This window comes from Ailuropoda melanoleuca, chromosome 3, assembly GCF_002007445.2.
Source record: "Ailuropoda melanoleuca isolate Jingjing chromosome 3, ASM200744v2, whole genome shotgun sequence".
In the NCBI taxonomy this organism is placed as follows: Eukaryota; Metazoa; Chordata; class Mammalia; order Carnivora; family Ursidae; genus Ailuropoda; species Ailuropoda melanoleuca.
The window spans coordinates 83429082-83455005 of record NC_048220.1 but is presented as its reverse complement, the minus strand read 5'-3'; the positions used below and the strand labels follow the sequence as shown (position 1 = coordinate 83455005).

General features: G+C 37.4%; 1 protein-coding gene across 8 annotated transcripts in view; it reads right to left on the bottom strand.

The window, feature by feature from the left end:
• Window positions 1-25924, bottom strand: part of UIMC1 (ubiquitin interaction motif containing 1) — a 150430-nt gene that overhangs the window by 47717 nt on the left and 76789 nt on the right. For 6 of the 8 annotated variants that reach the window (XM_034656695.1, XM_034656691.1, XM_034656689.1 and 3 more), the window contains 5 exons: window positions 15318-15442; window positions 14490-14595; window positions 13444-14180; window positions 7057-7121; window positions 4510-4586 (listed from right to left, as the gene is read on the bottom strand). In XM_034656695.1, coding sequence (XP_034512586.1) covers window positions 4510-4586; window positions 7057-7121; window positions 13444-14180; window positions 14490-14595; window positions 15318-15442 — 1110 coding nt within the window. Of the gene's footprint in view, window positions 1-4509; window positions 4587-7056; window positions 7122-13443; window positions 14181-14489; window positions 14596-15317; window positions 15443-18222; window positions 18261-25924 lie in introns of those variants that run through there. The other 2 variants (XM_034656694.1, XM_034656696.1) reach the window with 2 other exon arrangements.

Genomic DNA, 25924 nt, shown 5'->3' with positions numbered 1-25924 from the left:
GATGACTAGAGAAGACAAAAAAATTAGGAGAAGAAATAGAAAATACATCCTAAACAAAGATACGCCTTTCTTTAATATATTCTTTAGGCAGCATCTATTCATTCAACATTAACTCAACAAATATTTATGAACAAGTTCCAGGCACCATACAGACTACAAGCAATATGGAGATGTAAGATGGTGTCCCTCATAGTCTAGTACAGGAGTCAGCAAACTATAGCTCATGGGCCAAAGCCAGCCAGCTTCCTGTTTTTGTAAATAAAGTTTTATTGGAACACGGCCAAACCCATTATTCCCCGTATCCTATGGTTGCTTTTGTGCTCAAATGGCAGCACTGAGTAGTTTCAATGGCAGAGTTGAGTCCTTTAGCCCACAAAACTAATATATCTACCTAGTCTTTTAGCAGAAAAAGTCTGCCAACTTCTGGTCTAGACACCTATCAATATAACAAAAGAACAGGGGTGCCTGGGTGGCATAGTCGGTTAAGAGACCAACTCTTGGTTTCAGCTCAGGTTGTGATCTCAGGGTTATGGGATCAAGTCCCACGTGCGGAGCCTGCTTGGGATTCTCCCTCACTCTCACTCTGCCCCTCCCACTCACGCTCGCTCTCTCTCTAAAATAAAAAAATCTTAAAAAAAAAAAAAGCACAGTAACTCTAGTCAAACAAGGACAACAAACGTGAAATAGAAACTTATCTCAGAATACAAATCCAGTAAGTCCTTTCTTAACTACTGTATGCACTGTACATCTGATACTTCTGTGCTTCACAAATACAATGAGTGGCCTATGTTGGGCAAATAAAGTACCTATAAGATACTGAGGTATCTTCTCAACATCAAAGAGGAATTAAATACATTTCTAGTGTTAACTATATTTTAATACCTTATAATTTTTTTGAAAAATGAATACACACGCTCACACACACAGATTTTACAACCTTGGTGGAAAAAGGCTTACAGTGCATAAACTTCAAAGTCTTCTTTGTTGGGACCCCCCCTCTACTTGCTACATGAGATGCTGCCCAATTCATGAATCATTTAATAAAACTGATTAAAAAACAAACCTCCTTTGTCAAGTTTCCTTGAGAGATATTACCAAAAGAGACATTTAGTCTCTTAGAAAATAAGAACTACTCATTGTCTGCACTACTGTAATAATAGAAAGTCTTTAATTAAGCTTTCTGTGAATAGCTGAAATAGTCAACTATAAAGAGAGCATTAGCTCCTTAGAAATAACCAATGCTAGAAGCATACACAAAGTGGGCATAAAAGGCTATAATCCTGCTTCTTCAACAAAGTAACTCTAAAAAGATGTTATAATTTTGAGTATCAGATCTCTAGAACTTTCAGAAATATAAGACAAAATAAAAAGGTAAGATGGACTACTACACTCAATCTGCATTTCACCCATTTAGAACACACTGAGAACTCAAATTTTCTGGAAAATTTAGATGCATAGCTTCTAAATTACATATTTACAAAGAGATTCAGGAGTCTGGTTCCATGGAGAAGTATTTATACTTCCTTAGCAAAAGGAAAAGTAACATTATGGAAACCTTTTGCAATCTCATTTAGAAGTAGTTTTTGTCAGCAAACAGTTGGACTTAATTAGCAAGCTAATGACAGCAAGTCATGATCATAAAAGTTATCTAACCTCAGGCCTGAAGGGCCTGCTTTTTCCTCTCTCATTAACTAGGGCTTTCAAAATTATTGTATTTACAGGTTCCTCCTGCAAGATCCCTGGGCAACATCACATGCCATCATCCTAAACTGACTGACTGACTTCCTAACAGGACAGCTTAAGTCAGCAATCCAAGACGGGGCAGTAGGGGGGTTGGGGGAGTTGTAAAGTTTTCTTTTTATAAAGATAGCACAGCATTCCTGAGTGCTCCTGCCAAAATCAGAGCACTTGGTACTGAGGTCTCTTAGTGGGTATCATCAGGTAGTAATTCAAATACATTTTATATCAATTAAGAGACCACTTTTAATAGAAAGCAACATAATTAAACTTAAAAATAAGTAAAGTCCTTTTATGATATGCTGCCAAAGGTTTATAAATGTTTACAGGTCTTTCCTAGAAGAATGTGTAAACTAAGTTTAAGTCTCCGTAGGAAAAAGAAGCTGAAAGAAACCAAAATAAGAAAATTATGTGTCTCCATGACCCTGATAGGTTCATATGAGACCTAAGGGAAAACTAGGTATGACTATGGTAACGTGTACAATACTTACTGTCCAAAGAGTTTAAACATTGATAAGAAGTCCCTCAATCTCTTATGAATGGGATTACTGACATATATAATTGGCCTCACTTTTAAGAAAAGCAAAAAAAGAAAATATAAGCTAAAACAAATTCCTTAAAAAGTAGTGGTTCATATCACAAAATAATTCTTCATATTATACAATGATTCAACTCAAGAGTTCCCTTAGATAATGGGTATCTTAGTTCATTTAAAATTATTTTGTGTGGGGGAGCTGGGTGGCTCAGTCAGTTAAACGTCTGCCTCTATCTCAGCTCATGATCTCAGGGTCCTGGGATCCAGCCCTGCATCAGGCTCCCTGCTCAGCCCCTCCCCCCACTCCTGTACACTCTCTCTCAAATAAATAAATCTTTAAAAAAAATAAAATTAGGGGCGCCTGGGTAGCACAGCGGTTAAGCGTCTGCCTTCAGCTCAGGGCGTGATCCCAGCATTATGGGATCGAGCCCCACATCAGGCTCCTCTGCTATGAGCCTGCTTCTTCCTCTCCCACTCCCCCTGTTTGTGTTCCCTCTCTCGCTGACTGTCTCTATCTCTGTCAAATAAATAAATAAATAAATAATCTTTAAAAAATAAATAAATAAATAAATAATAAAAAATTAAAATTAAAATTAAAAAATAAAATTATTTTGTGTGGGGCACCTGTGTGGCTCAGTCAGATAAGTGTCTGATTTTGGCTCAGTTCATGATCTCAGGGTCATGAGATGGAGCTCCGCTTCAGGCTCTGCACTCAGTGTGGAGTCTGCTTCTCCCTCTCCCTCTGCTTCCCCCACCCCCTGCTCGCTTGCCTTCTCTCTCTCTCAAATAAAAAAATGAATAAAATCTTTTAAAAAAATAATTTTGTGTATCGAGGTGGAGTGGGAGATACAGACTTACAGTTATGGAATACTGGGATATTCACAGGGATATGTCACCGGGATGTCACAGGGACAAAAAGTAGAGAAGGAATACAGTCTATAGTACTATAAAAGTGTTGTAAGGTGATAAATGGTAGGTACACTCATGGTAAGCATAGCATAACACATGTCAAATCACTATGTTACACATCTGAAACTAATGTAACATTGTGTATCGGCTATACTTCAATTAAAAATAAATAGGGATGCCTCAGTGGCTCAGTCAGTTAAGCATCCACCTTTGGCACACGTCATGATCCCAGGGTCCTGGGAATGAGTGCCACATCGACTCCTCACTAAGCAGGGGAGCCTGCTTCTCCCTCTGCCTGCCACTCCCCCGGCTTATTCTCTCTCTGACAAATAAAATCATACATACATATGTGATATATATAAATAAATAAATCATATATATGTGATATATATAAGTAAATAAATAAATCGGGGCATCTAGGTGGCTCAGTAGGTTAAACATCCAACTCTTGGTTTCGGCTCAGGTCATGATCTCAGGGTTGTTGCACTGACCCCAAGAGTCAAGCCCCACATCAAGCCCCTCATCGGGCTTCTTACTCAGCAAAGTCTGCTTCAGATTCCTTCCCACGCCCTTCCCCCCCCAAAATAAATAAATCTTAAAATAAATAAATAAAATCCCATTAGCAAAAAACTTTTTAATAAATAAAAGTTTGTTGTAATTAAAACAACAAAATTATTTTGTATGTCAAAATCTATTCATGTGCAACTCTGAATGAGCATCTCTTGTACCTAAAGTAAGGTACACATGTCTTTTCATCTCTACAATTAACAAAAGGCAAAGTACAGTACTTAACCAGGTTAAGTGTCTTATCTGAGATTAAAAATAAGTCAATGCCAGAACTGTGCACAAAATTCAATTTCTAGACTCCCTCTGCTATAAGGAGTGAATGGCAATGTAAAACTAGTAGAAGGCTCTGAGAAAAATCTGCTTAATGACAGGCAGATTTGAGGACAGCCCAATCTGGAGAACCCACAGACCAAAATACAGAGTACTCTTGCCTCTGAATGTACAGTTAAGTGCTATTCCTGATGCTGTGCTGCCATCTCTGATGAGGCTGGTAAGCAAACAAGGAGACAAAAGAGCATATTAACTTCAAAACTAAAATATCTCTGAGAAAAGATGGAGAACCAGAGCTAACGTCCATTAAAAAAGTGTGTGTGTGTATGTGTATGCGTGTGTACGTGTATATATGTAGAGGAGATAGACATACATACATCAATCACACATAAACCTCCTGAAAGTGGGTTGGAAAACCCAGAAAAATTAATAGGCACAAAAAGGTAGATAGCTAGGGATCAGAAATTCAGTAAGATCAGTGGGGTGCTTACCAGGACACACAGTGATTTCCTCTGCAGAACTCTCTGGCATAAGGACTGAACTTCTCTTACTGGTCAAAGCAGCAATGCTGAAAAAGAACCAAACCCCAAGTGAATCCCAGTAAAATAAATCAGAGCACAGGGCCAAAAGCAATGGTGAGTCATTTACAAAGCCACAGGTAATCCGATACCTGCCGTCCAATACCACAAAAGCACAACAGGGAAGCAAGGAATTGGTAGTGAAAACTCCAGGCCAGAAATGGGGAAAATAAACATGCTTACAACTCTGGTTCCAGTGAAATCACTGAACCAAAAGAACCCCCTTTCTGAGTCTTTACAAAGGAAAATTGAAGGGTAAGGGCTATCTGTGAATACTCTAGAAGACAAAAACTCCACTCCCATATAAGAATGCCAACAGGGGGCACCTACTTGGCTAAGTAGGTTAGGTGTCTGACTCTCGGTTTCGGCTCAGGTCATGATCTCATGGGTTGTGGGACTGAGCCCTGCACTGGGCTTCCTGCTCAGCGGGGAGTCTCTGCTTAAAGATTCTCTCCCTCTGCCCCTCTCCCTGTGCACACACTCACGCATGCTCTCTCTCTCATAAATACATCTTTAGAGGGAAAAAAAAAAAAAAAGGAACGTCAATGGTGTTTTATAGCCTCGATCTCAGCCTTCTGAAGGTTAGAGATTTGTAAACTCATAATAGAAAATATGGAGATTCTCTTGACAACAACACTCAATTTTCCCTTCCTTGCAGTTAAATTTCCTCTTTATCTCAAGATGTGGCTTTCCAAGCAACAAAAAGTAGGTGCACAAACAGCCCTACAGCAAAACCTGCCCACACAAGTTAAATATCTCTTCTGAGAATAACATAGTTATGAACCACTCCCATCATCAAACCTTCCAGTTTACCCTGCCTGTTCATGGAATGCAATCTCTTCTTGACACAGGACCACATGGCTGAGAGATCTGAGCATCTGAGCTCCCCCCCTCATGCTTCACAGAGCTTTATGACTAGTCTGATCAAGTACCCAAGAAGATGCTTAAAAAATAAAACCTCACATCAACCAAGAACCACAGAGAAGAGAGACTAACCATCACCGATTCATGACAAATAACTAAATCCTGATAGGAAACCACAAGTGATTTCTCTTTCTAAATAAAACATCTCATAACATTTGTTGTAAACCCAAGCCAGACACAGTTTACTCTGCATGTAACATTAGGGCTCTATTCAAAGGGCCCATCACAAAACAATTTGCTGACATTTATAAAATGGGCTAATCAATTTGAAGTCAAACCACATTGCCTACAATTCCAACTCTCTCCTGGTGACAAAGTGTATAATCATTTATTAAAACTTACATCTGTTCTGCACAGGCTCACCACAACAAAGCAGAGGGGCCTGGAAGAAGCAAAAGGCCTATTCCAGTTAAAACCACATCCAAAATCATCTTAACAGCAGGAGAATCAAACCAAAACCATATTCTTCAACTCAGAAAAAAGTACCTAGTACAATCAACTTAACCAAAACCCTAAGAAGCACCAGCAAATTACAGCAAATGGTAATTGGGCCTCAACTTCCATATGAGAGGTGTAGGTCACTCAACACAAAATTAACCTCTTGAGTAATCCCCAAAAGTCAACTACCAGATAAAAGGGAAAATTAAAAACCCGATCCAGTTGAAAAGTGCAGTTTGTAATCAATCAACCACTATATATTGAGAAGACCTAAGAAGGTAGCCCCATCAATCAATCAGCAAGAATAATTGAGGAGGTAATGCAAATATAACAATTTAAGGAAAAAATAAGATACAATCAGATTATAAGTGGCATAAGACAGGGAGTGAGAGTGACCCATGATCTTTGTGACCCGAATAATATGAATAATAAAAAACATAAGTCTTAAGAATAGACTTAAAAGATGTATACAATTTGGACATCCAGATAAAATTAGCATAAGCAAAGGGAATAAAAAAAGGGAACAGGAGGGGCGCCTGGGTGGCACAGCGGTTAAGCGTCTGCCTTTGGCTCTGGGATCGAGCCCCACATCAGGCTCCTCCGCTATGAGCCTGCTTCTTCCTCTCCCACTCCCCGTGCTTGTGTTCCCTCTCTCGCTGGCTGTCTCTATCTCTGTTGAATAAATAAATAAAATATTTTTTAAAAAGGGGGGGGGGACAGGAGAACTAGAAGGACAGTAAAGAAAAAAACTAGTCTAGAGCCTTCAGATTGGCATAGGAAGCTAGGTTGAGAGTAGCAGGATGTAAACACTTTGGTATAAACGCGGTATGTGCCAAGATGGCTAGACTATACCAAAAACAAAACAAAACAAAACAAAAAAATACCACCACCTTCAAAGATCTCTTCTACTCTAATATTCCAGGCTTCTGTGAGATACAGATTTGAGAACCAGAAGATAATGATTTCTCTTAGTCTGTGCTTATAAAGGAGTTAAAAGATCCCTGGCAAGCTGTCCCTGTACAGTCTCACTCATGTGCTTCATCTATCTTACTCTGGCACCACCAGGGAGTTCAGACCTATAACAACTTATAATCTTACCTTTGTGAGGCAGGTACAGAGTTTCCTTCTTCAGAAGTTTCTTCGACAAATACCCCTTGGGAAGACTGCAAAGAAACACAACATCCTAAATACACAGGCACAGATGAACTAGTTTCTCCTCTTTAAAAAAAAAAAAATTAATTGCTCAGCATTATCACTCAGCAATTAGCAATAAGAATAAAACATTTTACAGAAGTTTCAGTAAAAAAAGAGCATATCCTGTGGAGTCAGACGAGTGGGATTTACATCACAGGTGGATCACCCATTAACTCTGTAATCGAGGGTGTCATATCTCAATCCGTTTCCTCATCTTAAAAGTTATTAATGACTGCCTCACAGACTGTTATTGTGAGAATTTAAAAAGGTAATATATGTGATGTACTTTGTAAAATGCAAGACACATAAATATTAATTGGTGAGTCAAATGAATTATGATCTCAAGAAAAGCAACTATAGGGGTGCCTGGGTGGCTCAGTCGTTAAGCGTCTGCCTTCGGCTCAGGGCATGATCCCAGCGTTATGGGATCGAGCCCCACATCAGGCTCCTCTGCTGGGAGCCTGCTTCTTCCTCTCCTACTCCCCCTGCTTGTGTTCCCTCTCTCACTGGCTGCTTCTCTCTGTCAAATAAATAAATAATCTTTTAAAAAAAAGAAAAGAAAAGAAAAGCAACTATAAAGTTCTATTCGTGGAAGGAAGAAATATAGAGAAAAGCCCAGTTTTCAATGGAAATATTTGACAGGGAAAAACACTGCAATCTGTGAAAGTCTCTCTGAACACAACCAAGCCATAACATAGACATCCCAAAGGGAAGGTTATAAACATTCCTTCTGCTACAAGTCTGCCACTATGATTTTAGTATCTGGCTACAGGGATGTCTTTTAAGAAATGTAACAAATAGGGACTAGATTTTTAAAAAAGATTATTTTCTATGATTAATAGTAAAGTTGGTGCAAATGTCAACTCATTAAATGTAAGTGCACAGAAAAAGCAGCTACTGCTGCCTAGGGAAATTTCTGAAGAAGTACTTGAGCTGTGAGGCTTCTTCTAATAGATATAAAGCTACTAACTGAAGTTTTCAGGGTCTCCTAACAGCATATAAATAACCTAAACAAGTTAGGCATCTCTACACCACTCAGGCAAATGATAAAATATACTAAAAAACAGAAATAGCTGAGATGAACCTTCATTCAAAGGGAAGATAAAGCTGTACAATGATCAGAAATGCAGTCATTATGAAAAATGAGGGTTGAACAAAACTGTCAAAAAGACTAAAATACCACAGCAATAAATACATCACCTTGAACTCAGGAGTGACAAGTTTCAACACTGAAATATCCAAAAAAAGTAGATACTGACACCTAGTGTCCATTTAATAGATTTTACCATCTTAGAATAACTACAGTTGACGAAACTTGGGCTTCAGAAGCAATCAAGGCAATGGTGAATTACAAGATACCTCCATCTCTACCTTAGGCTAAAGAATATCTTTACCTTTCTTAGTGTTACTTTTTTTTAATTACTGTACACCTATTAAGTGCCAAGCCTTTATGCAAATCACTTTACAATGCATTATCTCCTTTAATCCTCACAAGAACCTTTTGAGGCAGAAACAATAAGTTTTTTATGGAAATGAGGAAAGTGAAACTTTGACGAGTTAAATAATGTGCCCGAAATTACAGAGTTGGTCAAAAGTGGAGCTAGAATCGGACTCTAAAATCCATGTTCTAACCACCACTGTTATGTTCTTTACTCAAATAATTTTACAACCATTTCAACATAGAATCCCAAGAATGCCTTCATCTCAATACATCATTTTTAATTTCTAAACTTACACCTCAATGACAGCAATCTGAACATAGGGGTAAACTGAGGTTCTTCCAGAATATGAAATAACATAGCAAAACAAGCAAACAAAATTTTATTAGAATATCCAAATCTAATAAAGTTGAATGGGGACGCATGATATGAATATAACTTAAACTAAGGAAGCTGTGGCCTAATCAAGACATTGCATTCTGCCTAAGAAATAATATGTTAATGAAAAAGGAATGATAGTCTGCAATGAATCTAAAAAAGAAAAATCCAAAGATTCAGAAACAAGCACCGTCTTTTACACCGTAGACTGGGAAGTAAAAATAAACAGACACATCATCTGGTCACCAGAGAAATGTCCTCTATTATCAGGTACTAGTAGCTTATCGGTCTTTCCATAAACTAGCTGAATGATCCCTTAATTATTACCATTTCCTGATTACTATTTTCAGCCCTCTAGGTACCTTCTTCCTAGAAGGAGGTACAGTAGATGGTGGACCTGAATATTCTGGTCACCAAAAATATCTTCCATAATAAATTAACAAACTGTCATTTGGTATACATATCAACTTGAAGTTTGACTAGTCAAAGTCACTTTTTACACCCCCCACACAATCATGCCATTTCTGAAAAACAAAGTCCAGTATCTGGACTGAAAAATTAAAGATCAGACCTTAAAAGTAGTGACCACATCAATACGCTACTCCTCCACTTCCCTGCTATACAGCCATCAAGATGACCTCTCCATCTTCATTAACAACCTCTCTATTGTTTCTGTGATGCCAGAAATTAGTTACGTGATTCTAAAGCTTTTATAACCTTCATATACACTTAAAGTTATTTGACCCAAGGTGATAAGTCCCTAGTTCTGGGAACTTTTTGCTATCTCTATCAACCAAGGAGTCTCACAAATGGGCAGTTCCAGCAAAGTCATAATCAAAAGAAAACACTTAATAAACACATAAATTCTTTCTACCCACAGTTGCTGAAAGCAAAAGACGAATATTAGTGGTGAAATTACAATGTAGACTTTCATTATTTGCCTATAAAATCAGTAAGTTTATTTGTTTTGCTTTGTTTTTTAAAGATACTATTCTACGTTGGCAAGACTGCAGTGAACTAGGCAGTCTCATACATTGCTGAAAGGAAGGAGTACACATCTGAGCACCTTTCTGAAATGCAATTTGGCAATAAATAGGAAGTCTTTTTTTTATGTTCATAGCTCTTTAATCCAGAATTTTTCTTGCTCCCTATCTCTAAGAATACTAATTTTATTATTTTATTTTTTAAAGATTTTATTTTTAAGTAATATCTACACCCAACATGGGGCTTGAACTCACAACCCCAAGATCAAGAGTCACACATTCCACCGACTGAGCCAGCCAGGCTCCCCTAAGGATACTAATTTTAAATAAAACAACATTTTATTTTAAAAAGATGTTTATCATCACAATGAAAATATCCAACAATAGGAAAAGGGTTAAAATATTATAATAAATTCATACGCCAGAATATCATGTAGTCATTAAAAGTGTAATCTACAAATAATTTTAACATCAAAAGAAAATGTTTATATAATGTTAACTTAAAAATACAAAAATATGATAGAAACCATATAAAAATAGGTATAGAAGATAAGATGAAGGAATATATCACTGGATAACAGGATTGTGAATGCTTTCAACTTTATTCTTTAAACTTTTCAGCATTTTTCAATACTTCTAACTAATTTCCAAAATTAATGTTAATGACAATGACTATACTGGATACTTACTAGGTTGTCTCCCTGGTCTCCTTTTACTGAGACTAGCATGTCACCCCTCCCACTGTATTACAGTAGTGGACACAGCCATTTGTACAATTTGACACAGACCCCACGTTAGGCCACAGTCAATTGGGCTGGTGAAGGCTATTAACTCCAAAGGGGCCATGATGTCCTTCCCTAGAAATCTGAAATTGGTATTAAGAAAGAAGAAATCTCCTGTAACCTGGATTTCAGTTTGGGAGCCGTAGGATCAGTGTCTTCCACCTACCACTGTGAAAGAGAAGCAACTGAAACCAATATGCAGGGGAGAAAAATGAAGCAGATACAATACAGCAATGAGATACAGAAAAATTACAGATGATATTCTAGACCCTGTACCTTTCCAGGCTTGGTTACCAACCTGTTTTAGAATTTATGAGGCACCCTGTTTCCTTATGATAAAGTCCTCTTTTTAATTAAACCAGCTTGATTTGATTGGTTGTGGCCAAATAGTACCAATCAATAATGCTATCTGTAGCATTTGGTGGCCAGTTCAGGGAAGTTAGAGAACTTCAGTCTTTATAGGGCCAGCCATTAGGTTCTGAACACTTCCAGGCTATTCCAAAGGCACTGCTTTCAAACCTCAGAACTTGACACAAGCTATACTCTACAACTCTGGGATTTTCAAGCTAACAAACTGAATTACAATAAATCGGTCAACAAATACAATAAATAAATGTTCATTCTTTAGAAGTTAATTTATTCTCTTAAGGGGAAGTATCTCTGAGTTACCAAGACTAACAAACAAAACATGTTATCATAAGCACAATCTAACTTTCCTTTGGAAAAGAGGCAAGCCACTAGAACAATTAAGAAAAATGCTTTTTCTTCCCATATAGCAATCTTTCCAGAATGTGGATGAATAAGGCTGCTGAGGAAGAATGATTTGGATAGGTACCCTCAATGAATGGCCTTCTGATCCCTTAGAGAGAACTATCATTTATTGAGTGCCTTAATCTCCTAAGCATCATATTAGACATTTTAAATAATTCACTTTAATCATTAAAACTACTGTGAGACATGAATTGCTATTCCCATTTTACAGACGTAAAAACTGAGATTCAGAGAGGTTAAATGGCTTGCTCAAAGACATACACAAAAGTCAAAATTCAAACTCCAAATCCATGCTCTCTACACTATACTATGACATTTCTCGTGGCTACCATTTCTTGAACCCTTATCATAAGAGAAAGAATAAAATAATGGCAAAACAAAACCAAAACTCAGAGCCCAAAAACAGAAATAGCAACAAAGAAGAGTATAGTCATAAAACAGAATAATCTTTAAACTTACAGTTTACACAGTTTGTAATTATATGATTGCTTTTATAATATCAGAGAAAAAAACAGAATATAAGCTTTGATATATAATACAAGCTAGGTATGTCAGAAAACAACTGAAAAGACAATCTAAATGTTCCCAAACAGGGGACTGTTTCTGGTAAATTATAGAAAACCACCACAAGCAAAATCAGAAATATACCATCATGTGGGAGAAAAAATACACTGGAAAACTATCTACTCTTCATAACAAGAAGGACCACTTCCCCTAATATATAAAGGGTACACACAAACCACTAAGACAAAGATTGCTGAAAAAGAAAAATGTCCATAAGATCTAAACAGACAGAAAAGGAAATATAAATGGGTTTCAACTGCACATACAATAAGAGAAATGCAAATTAAGACTGTATTGAGATAGCATTTTTCATTCCTCAGATGGGCAAAGATCATAAAGTACTGATAGTACTGATTTGGAACGGGTTAAGGGGGAAGCTGGTACTCTTACACTGTTGTGAGTGTAAATTTATACAACCTCTAGGGAAGGCAATTTGGCAACAGCTAACGAAATTGTAAATGCATATATCCTTTGATCTACCAATTACATCTACAAGAAATTATGCAAATATCTCCCATGTGGATGAAACATCTCCATACAAGAGTAATCAGTACAGTAGTGTTTTTAATAGTAAAGTATTAGAAACAACCTAAAAGTCTACCAACAGGGGTACTGAATAAAATAAACTCATCTGTACACCGTATATTACACATCCAAAAAAAGGAAGAAATTTTTTAGGTATGTATGTTATGGAATGATCTCAGAAATATTTCAATGAAAAAAAGCAAGGTGCAGAATAATGTGTAGATTATGTGATCATTTGTGTAAAAAAAGGTGAGGAAAAGAGTGTATACACATTTGCTTGTTACCACATAAAATATCTTAGAAGGATACACTAGAAACCAGGAATATAGGTTGACTTCAGGGAAGGGACTGGTGGGTTTGGGAAGGGGATAGGAGACATACTTTTCATTGACCTCTTTCTGATTTATGGGCCATATGAATATTACTATCTATTCAAAAATTTAACTTTTTAGAAATAACAAAAATTTTAAAACACAAAAAATAAATTATGGTATATCCATGTGATAGAATAATGTTTTCAAGTATACTTGAAATAGGAAAAGATCTAACATAAACTATGAAATGGGAAAAAGAAACAGCTTATACAGAAGAGTCTTCATTTTATTGAAGAATTTAAAAGAAAAAATATTTTAAAATGCATAGAAAAAATGATGATTGCCTCTTGGTGCTGAGGTTATGGGTAATTTTTTTCTTCTTGACACTCTTCTGTACTTTCCTAATTTTCCACAGTGAGCACATGTTACTTTAAAAATCAGAAGAAAAAAAAACACAAAAAGAACAAATAGCTATAATAATCCTTGTTTAAACTGTGAATAAATCATCCTTAATCACAGCATCACTGACCCTTACCTGACCATGACTGGTTGTTGGTTCTTCCTCCAACAAAAGTTTCTCTTTCAAGCTTTTAATTGGGCTTTCTTGGAAATCCTTGGTTTTTGAATGCCAGACAGATGCCCTAGACTCCTGCCTCTCCTCTTTGTCTTCATCTCCCATATCTTCTGAGATGCCTTCATTTTTTTCACTAGCCTGATCTCCTTGGCCACATTCATTCTGGATCAGAGAAGGAGGTCTAGGTAACACTGGTTCCCCAAACCCTTTTTTTTTAAAGAGCTGCCTCTGAGCCATTTTTAGGCTCTTCTGATAAACCTCCAACTGGCAGAGAATGACCTTGGTATACTGGTTAGGGTCTACTCCAGCAGGGCAGAATGGAATACCCCAGAAGTAGTGTACAGTGCCCCCAACATCCTGAAGACCTTTGGCATCTGCTGGGGTAGGCAGACAGTGCCTAGATGTGTCCCCCCTACCCTGGGCAGCTTTGTGGAAAACACAACCCCTCCCAGTACTTTCCTGTGGCTTCCCACACTGTGTGTGCTCAGCCAAGTGGCCAGTACATCTGTCAAAACATTTAACATTCTCATTCTCAAACACTGGCTGGCTTGACTTATCCCAGCTTCCTGAGCTGCCAAAGACCGGCTCCTCTTCAGTGTTTTCAGTGTGGTCCCAAGGCTCCTCTCTTTCCTCAGCCTCGTTTCCCTGACTGATATGTGAGCCTTTAAACAGTGATGAAGGTACCAGCTGCCATATGCCTGTAGGTATTTGAGAAAAAGTAGGGCTAAGGACAAACTGTTCTTTATTAAGAGGGCTTGGTAAGTTATCACTTACCAAGAATTACATAATGTGGGTAAAAGGCTCTTCTTTGTGTTTAACCAAATGTTGACTTTTCCTTGGAGATAAAAGTACGCTGGACATTAGTGAGATCTCAACTATTTTCAGATTTAACCTCTTTAATACCACCAAAGGGATCTGGGGCATTTCTGTGTATCTACTCTCAGCATGAGATCCCTGTGATATAGTTATACTCGATGAGTGGAAGGAGTCAGAACAGGGAGACATGCCTTCAGTGGTCCCAGAGTCTGTGGCTTTCTCTTGGTGGGACTGTGAAGATGGTCCAGTGGCCAGAGGTCGAGATCTGGTAGCAGACGCATCAGAAGGCCGGCAACTCTGAAACAAGTGATCCCACACCAGACCAGGTTTATTATTAAAATAGCTATACATGAAGGGTCACAGGAAGGACAAAACAGAGAGGCCACTGTCCCCTAAGAGATTCTCCTTTCCAAAACGTAGATGCTCAATTCGAATGACTTCCACAATGTGTACCAAATGCCTACTATGTGCAAAATGCTATAGCAGATCACTATACTAAGCTCTCTTCTAATAGAGGCATGAATGACATAAAGGATGGCTCAGGACCTGCCACTGGCAAATATCCTTCACATTTAAAATAATTTCATCTACACATATTCAAATCACAATTTAACATTATTTGAAGAATGTTTAACTGCTCATTCTTTTTTCCATAACCCACCTCTAGTTTCTCATTGCCTTTGTTCTCCCCCAAAACAGGGGAGGTAAGCACCTTATCTTGTTCTCTTTTGGTTTCTTGGGACTTGGTAACTCTTTTCAGAACCTGCCAACTACTTAGCTCTCTTAAACCATGTATCGAAAATCTGTGGGGTGAAAGAAAACTCTTTCATATAAAATTAACAAAACACTTCAAATTGGGTTCACCAACAATTCGACGAGCACTTTAAAAATTATTATGGGAAATAAACCCTATGAACTACTACAGCTAATTCCTAAAACAACTGTAACACTGCAGAAGTAATAAGAATATATATACTGCTAATCAATCCTCACAAACTTTTTCAACATGGCATATTTACATTCAGGCTTTCTGCAATGGCTTTCCTCAAGAGCTCCTCTTCTTCCTCCTCCTGGCTGTTCATCTCCCTAGCTTCCTGCTCACTCATTTTGAGAGCCAGAGCAAACTGTTCCTCTTCTGTCATTTCTGTAAGAGGATAAGAAAAAGAGAGGAAAGGAACACCACAAACACTGAATAAGCATGGAAGCAAGAAACAAAATTATTAAACTTTTCAAATGAAAACACTACAGATCATTTAGTAAAATTTTATAATCCTATAAATGAGGAAAGAACCAAAAGGTAAGGCATTGGCCAAGATAAGTAACAGTTGTTTCAACAACTATCATGGGTTAACTAGACTGTAAACTCCATAAAGGCAGAGTTTTTGCCTATTTTGTTCACTGTTGTATCTCCAATGTATAAAAGAGTGTCTGGCATCTGACAGAGACTCCATAAATACTTGATAAATGAATAGAGCAACTGGCTCCCATTCCAGGGTTTTTTGCTACACAGCACATTGCTTTGTGTTTAACACTTAACCAGAAGAATTTTACCCTTCAGAATCCTCTGATTGATCCAGCAGAAAAGAACATCCCTAGTGCCCAGAATGTAATCTCCAAACACCATTTCCCATTTAAGACAACTGGGGTACCTCGGAAAAAGGTACCATGGCTGATACAAAGTACAGTGGCTGATTCCAAGTCTGGAGCATGAAATATAGAAGATGAGCTAGAGTATCTGTTATGAGCAAAGTACCAGACACTACTAGGGTCATATCAAAAGAACTTAGTAGCAAACTTTAAAAGGTTCTCACTGGCCAAAAACTGAACTGCAATATCAGTAAGAATAATGACTGCAATGAATTAAGACATCAAATATGTTTAAATTTATGAGTTCACAAGGACACTTAAAAAAAAAAAAAAAACCCCACAACTGGAGCGCCTGGCTGGCTCAGTCAGTGGAGCATGTAACTCTTGATCTTGGGTCACTGGGTTTGAGTTTGAGTTCAAGTCCCATACTTCATGTAGAGATTACTCAAAAATAAAAATTTCAAACCAAAGAAACAAAAAAACCACAACTAACTGGTCACTGTTGAAGAATGTTAGTGGATCAGCTATTTTGTTTTTTGTTTTTTCAAGTGTTTTTCTTAAATTTAAATTTTAGGTAGTTAACATACAGTGCAATATTCGTTTCTGGAGTAGAATTCAGCAATTCATCACTTACATACAACACCCAGTGCTCATCATAACAAGTGCCCTCCTCATAACCAGCACCCAGCTAGCCCACCCCTTACCCACTTCCCTCCATCAACCCTCAGTTTGTTCTCTATCATTAAGAGTCTCTTAGGTTTGTTTCTCTCTCTCCTTTTTCTTCTTCCCCCTTCCCATATTCATCTGTTTTCTTTCTTAAATTCCACATGTGAGTGAGATCATATGGTATTTGGTGGATCAACTGCTAAATAAAAAAGAATCAAGCTTGTGTCCTACTCTTCCAATACAAGCTACATTACAAGGTGACCAAACAGATGAAGAGATGTTTCTCTTTAAAGAATTATTCCAGCTAATAAATGTAAAACAAATGACAGAATTAGAATATCACTATTTTGTATAATGCTTATGGAGAGGATTTTGATATCTAACAAAGTACATATGTGACCCAGAATTCCCAATTCTATCAATTCACTCTAGCGATATACTTCCAATAAAAAAAGTAAATAATGCACTACATTTTTCATTGCAGCACTGTTTAAATTTGCAGAACATTGGAATCTATTTAATGACTAACATAGGACACTGTTTGAATGAACTCTGATATGCATATATATAAATGTAAAAAAAGAATAAGGAAAATATCTATGGACCAGGAATAGAATGATTTCAAGGATATAATATTAAGTAGAAAAAAACATACAAAAGAGTTATATATAGTATGCTACTTTTTGTGTAATAAAGGAGAAATAAGAAAATATATAATACACCTGTTTATGTCTGCAGAGTGACACAAGAAGGATAAATTAGACACTAATCCAAGTGGCTACCTACAGGTGGTGGGGAACAAGGCAGAAGGGATAAGGAGAGAGTGACACTTCTTTGACTGTATCTTTTTGTATCTCTTTGACTTATAAAATTGAGTAAACATGAAACATTTTTTTAAGTAAAATAAAATCAGTAAGAATGAGGGATCCTTAAAACTGAATCCAAACATAAAAAATGCACCCTACTAAATATGAAATTACCTTAATGAGAATGAAAACATATAAAAATCTGTGGGATGCGCCTAACACAATATTTATAGAAAAATGTATAGGTTTTCACAATCATATTATTTTTTAAAGATTTTATTTGTTTATTTATTTGACAGAGAGGCAGTGAGAGAGTGAACACAAGCAGGGGGAGAGGGAGAAGCAGGCTCCCTGCTGAGAGCCTGACGTGGGGCTCGATCCCAGGACCCCAGCACCATGACGTGAGCCGAAGGCAGACGCTTAATGACTGAGCCACACAGGCACCCCTCATGATCATATTAGAAAAGAACAAAGTTGAGGTGCGCCTGGGTGGCTCAGTCAGTTGAGCGGCTGACTCTTGATTTCAGCTCAGGTCATGATTTTGGGGGCCTGGGATCAAGCCCCACAATGGGTTTGCGCTCAGCACGAAGTCTGCTTGAGATTCTCTCCCTCTCCCTCCGCCCCTCCCCTTGTTCTCTCTCCCTCTCTTTCAAATAAATAAAGAAATGTAAAAAAAAAAAAGAAAGAAAGAAAAAAGTTTAAAATCAATGATACAAGCTTCACACTTTAAGAAACTAAAAAATAAAGAGTGAAATTAACCCAAAGTAAACAAAAAGAAATATAAAGAAGAGAAATCAACAAAAAAGAAGATGCCAGATGGAAGGGAAAAAAAATTAAAGAAGCAAAAAACTGGTTCTAGGGGCACCTGGGTGGCTCAGTCGTTAAGCGTCTGCCTTCGGCTCAGGGCGTGATTCCACCGTTCTGGGATTGAGCCCCGCATCAGGCTCCTCCACTGTGAGCCTGCTTCTTCCTCTCCCACTCCCCCTGCCTGTGTTCCCTCTCTCGCTGGCTGTCTGCCAAATAAATACATAAATAATTTTTTTTAAAAATTGGTTCTACGAAAAAATCAAAATTTATAAAAATGTAACTAGATCAAGGAAAAAAAGAAGAGAAAACACAAATTAACAATATCATGAGTAACACAAGGGATATATACTACAGATTCTACAGTCATGAAAAGAATAATAAGGGAATACTGTGGACGATTATGTATCAACAAATCTGACAACTTGGATCATGCATTCTCAAAAGGGGTGACATCATCTCCAAATGGACAAAAACTGGTTCTTGGAGGTCAAAAAAATCTTACTCTCTTTATATATAACACACAGACATACAGCGGTGCCTGGGTGGTTCAGTTGGTTAAGTGTCTGATTCTTGATTTTAGCTCAGGTCTCAATCTCACGGTCTTGAGTTCAAGCTCTGCACTGGGCTCCACACTGGGCATGGGGCCTACTTTTTTTTTTTTTTTTAAGATTTTATTTATTTGACAGAAAGAAACACAGCAAGAGAGGGAACACAAACAGGGGGAGTGGGAGAGGGAGAAGCAGGCTTCCCGCCGAGCAGGGAGTCCGATGGGGGCTCAATCCCAGGACCGTAGGATCATGACCCAAGCCGAAGGCAGACTCTTAACGACTGAGCCACCCAGGCACCCCCATGGAGCCTATTTTAAAACAACAAAAACAAAACAAAACACACAGAGATATACAATCAGCACATAAATGGGATCTATAGCATTATCTGTGGTATTAAAATTTCATGGGGTTAGGAAAAAAAATATCTAAAAAGGATCCTTTGGGGAACAACAAGGAAAAGAGGACTGAAACACTGATTATGTTGAAACAAACACAAATTATGAAAAATCACACAAGAACAAACAGAAAAACTGATTAGTCCTTTATCTATTAAAGAAATTAAATTTGTATTAAAAAAAAAAAACTTTTCCTTAAAGAAAATCCCAAAACTATCTGACATTCATCAGTGGTGAATTCCACCAAAGAATAAAGAAAAATTTAATGCCGAACTAATTCAGAAAATAAGGCATCAATCTACCCAAATTGATTTATAGAATCAACACAATCTCAATCAAAATCTCAACAAGATTGCTTAATGGAACATAACAGAAAATTCAGAAATAGATCCACACATTGATTTTCAACAACAAAATCAGGCTTTTCAACAAATAGTGCTACAACTGGATATCCATGAGAAAATTATCCTCAACCCTTATCTCACACTATATATAAAAACTAACTTAAAATGGATCACACATCTAAACACAAAAGCTAAAACTATAAAAATTCTAGAAGAAAATGTAAGTGAAAATCTTTGTAATCTTGGGGTACTAAAGATGGCTCAGACAAGACTCAGAAAGAAAAAAGCATAAAAGAAAAAAAATGGACCTCATCAAAATTTAAAACTTAAGAAAATAAAAAGGTAAGCCACAAAATGGGAGCACATATTCACAACACACATACATACATATATGTAATCTGACAAAGGACTTATATCCAAAATAGATAAAGAATTCCTACAATTTATTTTTTTTTATTTTATTTATTTATTTACTAGACAGAGAGAGAGACAGCCAGTGAGAGAGGGAACACAAGCAGGGGGAGTGGGGGAGGAAGAAGCAGGCTCCCAGCGGACAAGCCTGATGTGGGGCTCGGTCCCAGGACCCCGGGACCACGCCCCAAGCCGAAGGCAGACGCTTAACAACTGAGCCACCCAGGTGCCCCCAAGAATTCCTACAATTTAATAAGAAAACAGGCAATCTAATTTTTAAAATAATGAGAAAGGGGGGCGCCTGGGTGGCGCAGGCGTTAAGCGTCTGCCTTTGGCTCAGGACGTGATCCCAGCGTTCTGGGATCGAGCCCCACATCAGGCTCTTCCGCTGGGAGCCTGCTTCTTCCTCCCCCACTCCCCCTGCTTGTGTTCCCTCTCTCACTGGCTGTCTCTCTTTGTCAAATAAATAAAATCTTTAAAAAAAAAAATAATGAGACAGGGATCTAAACAGATACTTCACAAAATACCGAAATGACCAATAAGCACATGAAATGATCATTAGTTATCAGGAAAATGCAAATTAAAATGAGATAGAAGGGGTACCCGGGTGGCTCAGTCAGTTAAGCATCTGACTTCGGCTCAGATCATGAACTCAGGGGTCCTAGGATTGAGCCCCTCAATGGACTCTGCGTTCAGTGGGGAGTCTGCTTCTCTCTCTCCCTCTCCCTCTCTCTGTCCCTCCCCCTGCTCGTGTTCTCTCACTCTCTCTCTCTCTCTCAAAATTTTTAAAAAATTTGAGATAGTACTACATGCCACTAAAATAGCTAAAGTGAAAAAGACTGATATTCCTATCGAAATCACTAAATCATAAAAGAGAACTGATTACTTCCTTTATGTTCAATTTAAGAGAACCAAGAACCATATAATGCAAAAGAGATAAATTTGAGTTCTTTGTAATACTCTGGTTTTCAAAACACCTTATTTCCCTAAAGGTTCTGAAGAGACAAAGCTTTGCTACATTAACTGATGTATTCTCCAGATTCTGCCCTCTTGCTCCACCATTAGAACAAAAACTGTAATGTAGTAACACAGTGTGCTTCTGTTTTCTAGTACACAGGGAGGAAGGTCCAGAAGCAGTCTTCTTGGGTTTAAATCTTGATTTTTGCTTCTTTAGTTGTCTAGACTTCAGCAGGTTACTTATCCTATACACTTGGATACTGCTGCTGGTCTTTGATAATCGGACTCCTCCTTTTTACTTTGCTTCTTTTAATCTGCTGTGGACATGCATGTAGGGTAATTATACTCTTGACTTTAGGGGTTCTCATGTAAATCCATGATTCTGTAATACCTATTTTAGATCACACATATATAAACTTGAGGTAATAATATTTAAGGCTGTTATGAGGATTAATTTAATACATGTAAGATGCTTAGATAGTGCTTGGCACATAACAAGTATCCAATTATTGTTAATTACTATTAATTAATAATTGAATTATGTATTGTCATTATGTATTATTTAAAGAAATCCAAAACTTCAATTCAGATTATCTAACAGACACTTTATGTATATTTTACTGACAGCATATAACCACATAACTTGACAAAGCCACCATTAAATATTTAAGTTAACCACAATCAGAATTAGTTACTGTCATTCACTATTACTGTCTCTTATTTTCACACATGAACCATGATCTGAGACTAAAGTCCAATAAACATCACTGTTGACTAGGATTTGTTTTACTTAACCTCTCTACTAAGTAAGTACCCAACCATTAGTAGAAAAGGAAAAACAGTTTTTCCCCATCATGCACCCTTAAGGAAAATATGAGCAAGTGTCAACCTTAGCATCTCCGTCTGAACTGACTTGCTCAGCTTACCAAATGACTCGGCTGAGCTAAACACACTAGTATACAGTTTGTGAGGTTGATTATGCTGATCATAATTTATGATGATTAACATCTCCCAACATTCAGGTTAGCCTCCCACTGAGATGTGCAAACAGGCTGTTAACAAACCAGATCACAAAATTAGATAGTACCTATCAAGAGAACCTGTATAATTTTGGGGTATTTGAAATGGCTGAAAGGGAACATTTCATATAACAAAAAAACAAACAAGATAAATTATTTTCCCACCCAATCTTTTCCTAAGAACTTTCTTTTCCAAAACAGAGCTCTGCAACTGTGGTAAAGCTAACATACCTCTATATTGCCATTTACAATGTAAATTTGTAAAACACATTTGAAAAGCACCTTTATAGATGTGCATTCTCAACAAACAAAGTGATACCATTTTTGGGAACTGACCCTAAGCAGTCACTGAAGAGAAGTGTAATACACACAAAGATGTCTACTATAGTGTCATCTATAAGAGCACTGACTTAAATGCCTTAAAAAAAGGCAATCGCTAAGTAAACTATATCATGTTAACTCAAGAGACTGAGCTGTTGTCATAAAATGCTAAACACAAAGACATATAAAAATGATAAACTATATAAAGGCCAAATGAAAATATAATGGGGATGACACAACCAATTTCTGGTTCCACATGTAAGGGACTTGAAAGTTGCCATTCTGTCCTAACAAGAAGTAAAAAGCTGAAAAGACTAAAAAATCAACAACTCTTCTTGAATCCAGGAGGGGGGAGGACACAGGGCAAACTACTGCCCCAAAACAAAGAGATCAACAGAGGCATACAGGGGAGTCATGGTTTATCAGAGCAGAGATTCAATAGTGGACACTGCCACAGAAACCAGTGCCAGGGTAGAAAAACATAAACTGTAATTAACATATTACTGTAGGCTTGGTGCATAAGCGTTAAAAACTCCATAGGAACTCAGTCATAGCAAACCCCCACACTTTTGTTGGGTTTTACCTCCAAGAGGGCAACTAGGTTCTCACAATAAATACAGCAAAAATTTCCTCTTGAGCATCCCACAGAGGGAGGGGAAAAGGAACTATTCTGAAATATGCCAAAGCACTCTGTGCTTTTTAAGAAGGTGTGTCCTAGTTCACTAGTTAATCAGAGTCCACACTGATGGGATATTATCAGTGTCAAACTGACCTCAAAAAAAGGGAAATAGCAAATTCCAAACTTCTCTAGGCATCCTGTCCCACATAAAGGCGGGGGGGGGGGGCCTACTGAGAAACACTTGTGAGGTTCAAGTCCAGAGGCACAGACACTGAAAGACTGACACCTAACCACAGAACTGCAGAATACTTTCCCTATCCCCAATACCTCACCAACATATCACCAAAGACCCACTTATAATAGTTTCTTTCTACCCAGTACATCTCTCTCAAATAAAAACAAATCTTTAAAAGAAAAATAGAAAGTAGGAGTAATTTCAGACAGAGCAGACTTCAGAGTAAAGGAAGTTATTAGGTATAAAGAAGGGCATTACATAATGATAAAGAGGTCAATTCTCCAAGAAGACATAGCAATCCGTAACATGTAAATGCCTAATAACAGTGTCATTATGTGAGGCAAAAACGGATAGAACTGCAAGGAGAAATACATGAATCCACTATCATATTTAAAAACTTCAACATCCCTCTATCAGAAATGGACTGACCCAGCAGGCAGAAAAGCATTAAGGGTATAATTGAACTTAACACCATCAATCAAATGGATATAATTGACATCTCTGGTTATTCCAACCAATAATAAGCTCACATAAAACATTCACCAGGATAGAACACATTCTAGGCCATAAAACACACCTTAACAAATTTAAATAAAAATCAGTCTAAGTCTGCTCTCAGACCACAATGAAATTAAACTAGAAATCAATAACAAAAAGATAACCAGAAAATCCAAAAACCCATGGAGATTAAACAACACACTTCCAATTAACACATGGGTCAAAGAAATCTCAAGAGAAAATAAAAACACAACTTATCAAAATTTGTGGGATACAGCAAAAGCAGTGCTGAGAGGGAAATTTTTAGCACTGAATGCCTATATTAGGTAGAAGAAAGACCTAAAATCAATCATCTACATTTCCACCTAAGGGAACTAGAAAAGAAATTATATCCAAAGTAAGTAGAAAAAAGAAATAATAATTACAACAGACATCAATTAAATTGAAAACAAGAAATCAACAGACAAGGGGCGCCTGGATGGCTCAGCTGGTTTAGTGGCTGCCTTCAGATCAGGTCATGATCGCAGGGTCCTGGGGCTGAGCCCCTTGGTCAGGCTCCCTGCTCAGCGGGGAGTCTCCTTCTCCCTATGCCGCCCTTCCCCCAGCTCGTTCTATCTCTTGAAAGAAAAGAAAAGAAAAAAAAGAAAAGAAAAGAAAAGAAAAGAAAAGAAAAGAAAAGAAAAGAAGGAAAGAAAGAAAGCAATCAATCAATCAACAGAAAAGATGAAACAAACCAAAAGCTGGTTCTCTGAAAAGATCAATAAAATTGATAAACTGATAAGCTTCTAGTCAGGCTAAGAGAGAAGACACAAATTACTAATATCGGAAATGAAAAGGGATATCACCACACATCTTGTGGACATTTTAAAAACAGGGAAGAAATACTAAAAACAACTTTGTACTCACAAATCTGATAACCTAGATGATAACCAATTCCTTGAAATACAAAATCTGCCCAAACTCACATAAGAAGAAATAGACAATCTGAATAGGTTTATATCTACTTAAAAAAAATAGAATCCATAACTAGGGGCGCCTGGGTGGCACAGCGGTTAAGCTTCTGCCTTCGGCTCAGGGCGTGATCCCAGCGTTATGGGATCGAGCCCCACGTCAGGCTCCTCTGCTATGAGCCTGCTTCTTCCTCTCCCACTCCCCCTGCGTGTGTTCCCTCTCTCGCTGGCTGTCTCTACCTCTGTCAAATAAATAAATAAAATCTTTAAAAAAAATCCATAATTAATAACCTTCAAAAACAGAAAGCATCAGGACCAGATGGGTTCACTGGTGAATTCTACTGAACATTTAAGTAAGAAATAATACAAATTCTCTATAATCTGTTTCAGAGGATAGAAACAGAGGCCATACTTGCTAACTCGATCTATAAGACCATCATTAACCCTAACACCAAAGTTAGACTAAAATATTACAAGAATACTACAGACCAATATCTCTCATGAACACAGATGCAACGATTCTTTTTGTTTTTTTAAAGATTTTATTTATTTATTTGTCAGAGAGAGAGCACAAGCAGGGGAAATGGCAGGCAGAGAGAGAAGCAGGCTCCCGCTGAACAAGGAGCCCCATGTGGGACTCGATCCCAGGACCCTGGGATCATGAGCTGAGCCACCCAGGTGTCCCAGATGCAAAAATTCTTAACAAAATTTAGCAAATCAAATCCAACGATGCATAAAAAGAATTACACACCACGACCAAGTCAGATTTATCCCAGACATGCATTGCTGGTTTAACATTCAAAAGTGAATGTTATCCAACACATCAACAGGGTAAAAAAGAAAAATCACATGATCATAGCAATAGGTGCAGAAAAAGCACTGGGCAAAATCAAACACATTCATGATAAAAACTCTCAATAAACTAGGAATAGAGGGGAACGTCTTCAACCTGATAAAAAAAAATCAACAAAATCATACAGCTAAAATCAGGCTTAATGGTAAGAACTCAAAGCTTTTCCACTAAGAACAAGACTTTAGGCAAGGATGTCAACTCCCACTATTCCTTTTCAACATCATAGAGGACGTACCAACTAATGCAATAACAAGAAAAGGAAATGTATACAGATGGGAAGAAATAAAACTGTCTTTGTTCACAGATAACATGATCATCTATATAGAATATCCAAAAGAACTGACCAAAAAAACCCTCCTGGAACTAACAGGCAATTACAGAAAGGTTACAGGATATAAGGTTAATATACGAAAGTTAATCACATTCCCAAATACCAGCAATGAACAAGTGTAATTTAAAATTTACAACAAAATACCATTTACATTAGCATCCCCAAAATGAAATACTTATCATTTAGGTATACATCTAACAAAATATGTACAAAATCTATATGAGGAAAACTACAAGTCTCTGATGAATAAAATCAAAGAAGAAATAAATGAAGACACGG